At 41.8% G+C, this 10,815-nt stretch overlaps 1 protein-coding gene across 1 annotated transcript in view; it reads left to right on the top strand.

Moving 5' to 3' along the window:
- Positions 1-10,815, top strand: part of Prep (prolyl endopeptidase) — a 112,771-nt gene that overhangs the window by 47,627 nt on the left and 54,329 nt on the right. The window contains exon 7 of the mRNA XM_004637457.2: positions 3,088-3,193. Coding sequence (XP_004637514.1) covers positions 3,088-3,193 — 106 coding nt within the window. The remainder of the gene's footprint in view (positions 1-3,087; positions 3,194-10,815) is intronic.

The raw sequence follows: 10,815 nt of genomic DNA, 5'->3' as shown, positions 1-10,815 counted from the left end.
GTTGTTAACCCTCCAGAAGAGAAGCTTATTGTTATGATCATACAACCTAGGCTGTTAAGCTTAACCTCGCTGTCTGTCTGAATATCAGACATCTTAGGCATAACATGGAGCAGGTATCTTTCATCAAGCAATGATATGTTAAGTAGTGTGCGCAGGGGATGAGATTCTATGATGCAGGCTAGCAACAACCGACAAATCATGAGCTAACAGTTACAGAGGTTTAACAAGGCCAGGCGACCCACTTTTGACCCACGTGCAAAGACCTTGTGAATACCCTGGCTGTTAAGAGACTTAAGAGAGGGCACAGCGTGGTAGAAGGGCTGTGGACTTTAGGCAAACCTTTTAGATGTAGCTGATGTACTAGTAGTTAATGCTTTAAAAAGTTTCAGAGGCAGATTAAAAAAAAAAAATCCAGACAATATTCAGAGTCCAGTTTTAAAAGTTCCATGATGTGTAAAGAAGCAGCAAGTGTGATTTATAACCAGGAGAAAAATTAGTCAACAGAAATAGATACAAAAATGACAGAGCTAACATACAAGGACTTTAAAGAAAGTTATTATAAAAATTTTAAAGGTTTTAGAAAATGTTAACCTAGTTAACAGAGAAGTAAAAGTACAAAACAAACCACTATAAATATAGCCTTCTGTGGATTAAAAATTCCATATATGCTCAACAGCAGTTTATTTACTTTTTCTACATTTTAGGGAATGGTCTACAAGGTGTTCAAGGTCTCACTACTAGATCGGACTCATAGTGTTCTCCGGTTTACAGCCTCCCAAGTGCTGGGATTACAGGTGCACGCCATCATGCACAGTCTTAGTCCAGCATTGCAGGCCCGGGATCGAACCCGTGACCCCTGCTCCTGCTTGCAGACACTTTAATCCACTGAGCTATTTGGCCTCAACAGCAGTTTAGATACTATAAAGTATCAATGAGTTCAAAGACAGGGCAGTTGAAACTAAATCACAATGATTAAAAAAAAAAAGTGAATACTATCTTTTTGGCCTGTGGGACAGTTAAATTAAGTGTTTGAAGTACTAGAGCAGGGATAAGGGAAAGAGAAATACACATAAGAAGAAAAAGAGGCATTCCATGCTGGCCCTGCCAGGGGCACGCTGAGACAGTGACTGAGACTGGGCATGTGGTACGCCCCTGTAATCCCAGCACTTGGGAGGCTGGAAACAGGAGAATCACTACAAGTCCGACCTGAGTAGTGAGACTCTGTAGACCCTGTACTAAAAATAACAAAAAAAAAAAAAAAGAAAGAAATAGAAAAAAATGTGACAGACTTGATGCAGTGTACAAATTCACTGATTCAAGAAGCCAGATTTACTATAAATAAAACTGTACTCCCTCCCTAAACCTCCTGTTTCCCATACCATGAGCTAACGGTGACCCCCGTAGCATTTATCCTTCATAACAGCCTGCACAGTGTATTTATGTGTTTGTGTCCTTTGTTAGGTGTAACTTTTTTCCTTGAGTTGTTCTCTGGTATCTTAATTTAACATCCAGAAGCATATCTTGTACATAATCGCTATGTGCTTACCAAATTTCTATTGTATAAGCAAATGAAGAAACAACAGTTGTTAATGTGTTAGGATTCTCCAGAGAAAAAGAACTGACATAGAGGAGGAAGGTACGTTTATTTATAAAATAAAATAATATGGTTGTGGGGGTCGGCAGGTTGCGGCAGGCTAGGCCCAGGGAAGGGTTGGTTGAGTTCAAAAGCAGTCAGCTGGCAGAGTTCATTTCTTCTTGCTCAGGTAAGGTTTGTCTGTTCTATTAAGACCTTCAACTGATTAAATGAGGCCCACCCACATGATGGAGGAAATTTTTCTTTATTCCAAGTGCACTCATTTAGGCATAATCTCACCTAAAAAATACCAAAACCATCTTGAATAATGCTTAGCCAAATATGTATGGCCTATTCTGGTTGACATAAAGCTGACCATTATAGGGAAGAGTGTAGAAAAACAGAAATTCTCATCCACTGCCTCTGGGCAATGGAGGGAAGTTGGCAAGCCACTAATAAGGTTGAATATGTGCCCATCTTACCACAGGGCAAGCAGTTTTATTTCTATTTCTATCACTTAGGAAGAACTTGAGGTTACAAACAAACATGTTCAAGAATTTTATGAAGAAAATAATTACAGAAAACAATGGAAACAGTGTAAATGTATAATGGTGGAGAAACAGATTGATTGTGGTATGTTCCTAGGTGGAACCAGCATACAGCGAGGACAGTGAAGCCGATTTACATACAGCAACATAATGATGAAAGTTGCCAAATGCAGAAAGTTGCGAAAGAGTATCCTAGATTCATAGCACTTAGCGATTTTGGTACTGTAGAATAGTATGTTGTTTGCTGCACGGGATTTTGGTCATGAATCTTTGGCTGTCCAAGCTTCTGCTGTTGCATGCTAAAAAAGAAACTTCTAGAAGCACAGGCCTTGCATCTTTTGGGATTTTATGGCACCCGTGGCTCAAGATATGTGTGAAGTTGCTCAACAGACTTCCTAGTAAAGACCAGTCTGAAACGGCGTGAGCAATTGTTGCTACTTCCTCCTCATTTAGAACAGCAGCTTTAAAAAAATGTAACCCGGGAACAAACTTCTAAGCCAAGGATGTTGATGATCAGAATGACAGTCTGCATGTATTCCTATGGAATAGATGAAGAAGAAAAATGACCTTGAAGCTATTAGGACATTCAGTTGTACTCACGAAATTTTTTAAAATTTAAGTAACTTAGTGTGTTTCTTCACCTGTGATGGAGAGAAGCAATTCGATATTTATGTTCTTTTTTATTATAAATTTCCTGTCAGATCTTAAACTGCATCTGAAGTTAACCTTTAAAAAAACATTTTTTTGAGACAGGGTCTTACTGTGTAGACCAGCCTGGCCTTGAACTTACTGTGTAGCCTAGGCTGGCCTTGGACTTATGATAATCCTCCTGCCTTAGCCTCCCAGGGACTAGGATTACAGGCATGCACTGCCACCTCCAGCAACCTTAATTTTTTCCTTAATATTTAACAGTTGCCTCACAGAACAGCTAATCAGACCCCTGCACTGTTTGTCTCTCCTTCACAGTTATCTGATGATGGTCGCTATGTCTTATTATCAATAAGGGAAGGATGTGATCCAGTAAACCGACTCTGGTACTGTGACCTACAGCAGGAATCCAACGGCATCACGGGTAAGTTATTTTTCAGATGCAGATATTGTTTCTGGGACCTCCATTAAAAAGCAGTTATGGGACCAGGAAGATAGCTCAGTAGAATAAGGGCATGAGTTCAATCCCTGGTTCCACAAAAAAAAAAAGCAGTTATGTTGGTCTTCTAATTGATTTCCCAAGAAACTGTCTTCCATTTTACCACATCATCTCAGTTAATATGATTTTTTCCCTTTCATTACTATTCCATGAAACAGGAAAGAAAATTGGATGATGCTATCGCTTAGCTTCACATTTTCTCTGTAAATTGAAGGTAACTGTATTTTTTCTCCCTGGGTGAGAAAACATCCCATGCATGCTGCAGAGGAGAAGTGTGAAGAAGCTGTCACATCGGTCTGTAAAGTGGCACAACTATCTGGATATAGTGGAACAGACTGTCACAGGCAAAGGATTATTAGGCTGGTGAGAATTTACAGATTAGCAGGTAATCGTACAACTGCTCAGTACTGAACCGCATGCCAGGTAACAGCCTGGTTTTCTTCCTAAGGCTTTTTATGTTGCCATGGTGAATATAGAACCAGCCAGTTACAACTTCTGAAGATGCTCATTTTTAGTGTAATTTTCCAACATCACTATCATACCAGCGGTGCCATCAAGCGTGGAAGTTCTTTAGATGCAGTTTATCGTGGCCAAGATTCCTAGGCCCTGAAACTGTCAGGTAGGCTGGCACCCCCATAAGGACGCTCAGCTACTTGTACCTTGTCTTGATTAACGTAAAATAAGTATATTTTAGAAACATTTGATACAGATTTCTGAATATACAGTACTGAGTGCCTTTCATAATAATTTGTGTACCTTTAATATCCGATCCGTATTTCTTGAAAGTACTTCAGATTAAGCATTGTATTATTTTTAAACATCTCTAAACAGATTCACCTGCTAACCTTCTGAGACGTTAGAGAGTACCATTCACACTTACATCTGGCAGGATGTGTATCCATTCCATAAAGCTATGTCCTGTGGTAGTTTGGTTCATGAATGCTTTTTTTGTTTGTGAACAGTTTGGTTCATAAACATAAAGCATTCGGTAAAATTTTGTTTTCGTTCGCAAGCTCTGCATCGAGTGCCAGGCACCTCCGCGGGCATCGTTCCCGCACAAACACGGGTGCTGCCATCTTTTCCAGAGTCATGGAAGAAATTAAGTTCCTAAACGAAGGCACCACTGTACGTTTTTCTGTTAAAAAAGATCTCAGGAATCCTCCAGCACCCACGGCAGCGTAGACATGTTCTATGAGAGACTGTCACCTCCCAGGAGTGGTTTGCTAGGTCTGTCTAGAACCGGGGAAAATGAAGCCGAATGGAGCCCTGCTGCTGTCTTGCAAGCGTGTTCCTCAGATGGTAGACAGGACTCAGCCTCTCCAGTTTATTAAAAATTCTAATTATCTTTCCTCTAGAGAGTACTGTGTTCATTTTCTATTTATAACTTCATTGTGTCTTTAAATTATTAAATAGGCCTATGTTATTAAAATATGCAAGTTAACAAATTAAAAATAATACAAATTGCTTAGCTTCAAATAGGGAAGAAAATTCCATCCATGTATTTGTATACTGAGCTGCATGTCAGTGTTAATAAGAGATTGCAGTCTTTAAAGAAACTTAGGAGTGCTAGCAGAACTCAAGGAAACCTTCATTCTCTCCTCAAATCTTAGTCCTTGTCCTTTTTTTGCACTCCATTGTATCATACAAGAGTTAGGAATTAGGAGAGTGCGGGACACAGAGATTTGAGGTTCCCAAAGGAACACAAGCAGAGGTCGCTAGGGCCTCAAAACGAGCTCTAGACAGGGCAGTTGTGAACGAATATGACCAACAGAAAAGAGAAGCATCTGACAAACCCCACATGCTTATCTGATGATACAGAAGAAAAAACAAGTTTAATTTGTGTACTACCCATTCGCAATACATGTCACTCTGTGATCCCAAAATGTGTGGGGATTTCTCCCCACCATCAGGCAGGCAGTTCGGTAGTAGACACCAGCTGATGTCTCCAATTCAGTTCAGTTGGAACATTATCTACCCTAAGATGTCATCCAGTCCCACAAAAAGGGGTTCACTCCCGCTTTATACATGGTTACCAGTCTCGGACTCTGAAACTTTTGCCTGTTGGCTACCAGTTGAGGTCCTACCACCTCCTGCATTGTGATTGATTAATTTGCTAGAGTTGCCCACAGAACTTAGGAAAATGCTATACTTTCATTTGCTAGTTTACTCTGTTATTCTGAAAGGCTATAAATAAGCAGCCAGATGATGAGATACGTACAGTGAGGCCCGAAAGGGTCCTGAGCACAGCGGCTTCCGTTCCTGTGGAGTTGGGCCACACCACTGTCCTGCTCACCTTCCCATAAGCCTCTGCTTGTAGAGCTCTCTGAACTCTGTCTTTGGGAGTGGCATGGAGGTGTCAGTGCATAGGCCTGGTTGAAGCGCGGACAGTAGTTTTGGGCTATAATAGACAAACAGGCCTGGACTGGTGCACAGGTCCTGGTTAGGGTGCCCAGCCTGACCTGTCTGTCCTGGTTTTCCCTGCCCCTTGGTGCAGCATTCCTTTCTCCTGAGGAAGGGGTTGGATTCTTGGAACAAGGCTCCTGTGATCAGCTGTCAGAGAACTCTTAGGGCTAGTTCCACGATGAAAGGTGCAGGAAGGTGAGAGGATCTGTCTAGTTTCTATGGCCTTCCTTCGTGAAGAGAGATTCTAATTCCTGTAGCCTGCCCTGGAGAGAGAAAGGACGGGGGAAAGAGGGCAAGGGGAGGTCACGAGGAGATTTTTGGATTTGAGACTAAAGCATCTCAACATTATAACAAAAGACTGTTTTTCCTTTGTCCCCCTGTAGCTGCTTCAGAAAGGAGGACAGGGGGCTAAATATGTTACCTTAACACTCTAGTCCTTTAGGAAACAGCAAGGGCTGTGGGAGCTGTAAGCCAGGAACCAAAGAAGTAACACAGCTTAAAAAAGTAACACAGCTTACATTTAGATGCATTTAGATTGTAAGATCCTATTTACAAAATAAGGCAGGTCGTGGCCTGCCTTCAGCTTGAGCTCTCTGTGAGCTACTTCTCTGCTTCTCAGAATGGAGCTAATGCAGTGTGGGTGAAGAGGCCGGCACCTAACTGAAGTGGTAAAAGAGACAGCGGAGTCCCAACTCCTCTGATTCCTAAAGCAACTGATGTCTGACCATTTATGGACATTAATCATTTTAACCCTGAAAAATAATTACTACTCTTAATTTTCTGAGTTATGTTTTCTGTACTTTTCCCAATGAAGACTTTGGTTTTAACTTATTTATAGTATATTTTACAATATAATATAATATAATATAATATAATATAATATAATATATATTATATGCACTTTGTTTAGTAATATTGCCATAACCCTATTTTGAATATATGAAATTCCTTCATATATTTAGACTAAATTTGGAATAAATTTCCACATATTTTCTGCCACATAGTTTAATATCAGGTCTCAGAGCTGATCTTTTCTCCCAGATATGGGGGCCTTTAAATGTAGGCATCCACATTGAAGTCATTTGTATCTTTACGCTTATAATTACATAAATAGTTTTAACGGAAGGATATATATTTAAATATATAGAAAAATAGAAGATACTACTACTTTAAAATTTAAATTTGATTCCTTTTGATACCTTTATGTTATAAACCAGTATAGGTGTGTATGACTGTCTGAAATCCAGGACTCTTCAGATTTAGTTGGTAAGCAGATATGTACCATCGCCCTACTCTGCCGTTGCTCCGTTGGGTGATGAAGGTGGTGGCAACGTGATTCCTACCCTGTGGGCGCCCTGCCTATGGAAGTGGGCATGGAGACTGCAGTGTTCCAGGACTTGTCCAAGAGGCTGTGGTCCAGGGCCCAAATCCAGGCACAGAGGCAGGGCTTTTCTGAACTTTGAAAACTGAACTTCCCCTTTCTCTTCTGTTTCTTTCCTTGTCTATGTTTCCTTTCTGATTCTTTCCTTTTTCAGTAGGACAGATACTTTATTGGATAGTCAGCAGCAAAAAAGGAACTGACTTTATTCTGAATAGATTTAAAATTCTGTCTGAGGTCTTTGAGTAGAATCCTCCAGGAGCACTTGTTCGTTGAGGGGAGCTGTAGGTCCCATGCCATCCTTGTGGCTAGTAACTTAACACCATTCTCCCCTAGCCATCCTTTGACAGGCTCTCGATAAGTCTGTGCTCCAGTTGCAGAATTTGTGCAGGGTTTGGAGAGAAAAGGTGGTAACTGTCTGGCTTTTGCTAGGAAATCTGAGCACACTCTATTTTGCCTAGACTTTCACTAAGCTTTTTCTGCTGTTGCTGCGTTTGATCATTTCAGATTGATGAAGTTTTCAGTACTTTGCAGTGAATCCTTTCATGTCATCAAAGAAAATGAGATTTCTCCTGCATAAGTTAATCGGTAGTTCTTGAGAACACATAGGTAGGCATAAAAGGAAACTCTACATGTTTCAGTCAGCCATCACTGCCTGACGTAAGGAAGGCCTTTCCTTCTGAGTAGCGGAAGTGCTGCTGCTCCGCTGTTCATACCTAGCGGGGTTGGGTACTGTGGGGAGTATTCTGGAAATGGGGGTACACTGTTGAGTACCTGTGAGTAAATGAGTTACCCAGAGCTTAGCAGAGGTACCTGAAGGTTCAGAGCCCGACCAATAGGGGAGGAGAGCGCCTGTGAGAAAAGACAGAGTTGGCAGAAAATAATGGTGTGTCTCAGAGTGGGAAAGCAGTAAAAGGAGAAGCAGAACACCAAAAGACCACAGGGAAATAAGTAAAATATGAACTTTAATCTAAAAGACAAAAAAAGGTGTTAAAATTAGTACTTATACTGTTTTTGTCTTTTTTTGGTAGTGGAAATTGAGCACAGGGCCTTCACACTAAGCTACAGACTTTTTAATATTAATTTTAAAATAAGTAGGGCCGGTGAGATAGCTCAGCAGACTAAGTGCCTGCTTAGGCAAGTGTAGAGGCCTGGGTTTGATCCCTGGCACCCCTACCCCTGCGCCCGGGTGTGCTGAACCAGCCTCCGAGTCCAGGCATGGTGGTGCACTCCTGTAATCCTGGCTCTGGGGAGCCTGAAAGCAGGAGGATCACTACAAGTCTGAGCTGCCTAGTGAGACACTGCATACACACACACACACACACACACACACACCCCTAAAATAAGTACTCTAAGGACTCTTACTAGGAAAAATGGTCCCAGAAGATGCCAGTTAGCTTTTCAAATTTTACTGTTAGCAAATCACTCTGTTCAGAGGAATCATACTGGGTTAATTTTTGTCAAAGGACACTGGGTTTGTGTATGTAGCACTTCCTGTGTGCCAGGCCAAGCTACAAATGCAGATACTTTATTCACTCTTCTCGGCGACCTCCCAAGAACACAAATCACTCTCTCCTCTGCAGGAAACCAAGCCTGTGAGCCCAGCTGGTTTTCTGAATGACACCTAGGATACCAGTCCCGGCCAGTGTGATTCCCAGCCTGGGTTCTAGCTGTTACCGTGCATCAGAAGGAGATGTGAGGAAGTGTGTGGCCCAGAGGACGCAGCCTCTGCCCCTCGGCTCCTGTGCTCGGCAGGCCTTGTGTTTGTTGTCTCCACATCATGACAAGCCCGAGCAGCTTCTGTGAAGCGCAGCAGCACCTTAGTTCCTATTGTTAGAGAGCATACACAACATTTTCTATGAAATGTAGTTAATATCATTGATGATTTCCAAAGAAAGGAGTGAAAGTATGTCTTTGCTCTAGGAAACGCATAAGAGGATTTATTGTAAGCTAATCTAACTCAGTAAACAAATCAATCCCTAAGAAGCGGGTTTATTTAAAAGTTTCAACTTTACTGTGGAGAGGTTTGAGAATTGAATTCTGTGGACTTCAGCGTGAATAACACTACTCACAGACAAAAAAAGCTCAGAACAAATGAACAGAAAGTGAATGGGTTAGAGAGTTAAGCCAGGCCTCCTTTTAAAAAAAGTAATTTTCTTATTTTCTGTTGAAATCAACAGGGTTCTCACTTGTGAGTAGCAAAAATGAATGTGCCCTGGTGTTGAGCTGAAATGCCTTTTCCCATGAACAATTTCCTACCAAAGGCCAGACTGAGGAGTCAGCAGAGCCCAGGCATCCCGTGAGCCTCCGCTTCAGTCATTCTGCCCCTCAGAGGCCTGGGTTTTGAACTATCTTTGAAATTTTATGGCTAGATTTAAAGCGAGCAACCTTCTTTCTCCTGAATGAGCTTCTGACTCTGTGTGTATTTATGGCTAAGGTTAACGCTTTAGAATTTGGTGAGAGAAAATGACCACAAACTTTTTGAAATATTGGTGCCCAGTGGAACCTCGTTATTTCTACATCTTGAGGCTCCCCTGTGTGTGCAGCAGAGCTGCCGAAACGGCCGCTCTGTGCTGCCCCTGGTGCAAGCTGTGGTGACTTCGGGTGGGGAGGGGTGGTGGTGACCACCACAGGCAAGAGACCTTTTCAGCCAAAAACCATAGATGGTTACTCTGTGAAATAAAGGTTTCCCCATCAGGAAATGCTTTATTGTAAGATGGATATTTAAGGGACCTGACATTTCACTGAGCCAAGATTTTGTGTCTACAAATGTCACAGTCCAGAAAATTGTTTCTTCCTTCTCATCAACAAATGAAACTTTCTGATTATCTTCAAATCTTACATTGTGAGGTAATATTTTACTTAGGTTATTATTCTTTTCAAGAAAATTTTTGTAAAGCAGTGTGTTAGGTGAAGTAAGACGCAGTTACCTTTTAGGGGATCACCTGCTAAATAGTCTTTCGAGGCTTGCTGTTTGTCACTGAAAAAATATGTCTAATTGTAACTCGGATGCTGAGTTTAACCTTTTATGAGATTTAATTCTAAACACTGTCAGGGGCTTTGGCAAATCGTACACTCTGAATAACCTTCCAGTTGAAACACCAGAAATGCTATAAAACACTTACAGAGCATCTTTCTAAAGACATTGCTAATTTGGCACAAAAGGAAGGAAATCAGAGAGACAAAAGATAGAATGAAAGCGGGACTCTTGGAGCGGAAGCTGGATGGTCCTAGATGTGTTTGCTGGTGTGAAGTAGGTGGGAGGTAAGACCCTGGCTTCTCCCTGGTGGAGAATCTTAGGAGAAGCACACTCAGGGAAGGGAAGATTGTTGAATCAGCTTGCTGGTGGTAAGGCAGGAAGGTGTGGCATGTATGATGCGGAAACTGCCTCTAGGGCTAGAGGACAGAGGCTATTAAATTTCCTCTTAGCCTGAGAGAAACTGACCTTCACACGGATGCTGGGTGTCTTGCTTGCACCTGTGAAATCCAAAAGTCCTCAAACCAAGAGTTTTAATTTTAAGTGTTCTTATTGTATTCCAAGAGGTAGGCAGAGCTGAATACTGATCTTCCCTAGAGACTGATACTTCAACCTGGGCCTGCAAAGAGTCCCATGGAGAGTGTCATAGGAGATCAGTGGTTTTGCAGAAAGCAAACTCAGACAAGGAAATTGGCCAACATAAGAAAGAATCACCAGGGCCTTCGAGCTATCTCAGCGGACTAAGCAGCTGCTTACACAAGCGCAGGGACTGCAATTCGATCCCCAGCA

Source organism: Octodon degus, unplaced genomic scaffold (genome assembly GCF_000260255.1).
Source record: "Octodon degus isolate 3935 unplaced genomic scaffold, OctDeg1.0 scaffold00090, whole genome shotgun sequence".
Taxonomy (NCBI): domain Eukaryota; kingdom Metazoa; phylum Chordata; class Mammalia; order Rodentia; family Octodontidae; genus Octodon; species Octodon degus.
This window is presented reverse-complemented; position numbering and strand designations above follow the sequence as displayed.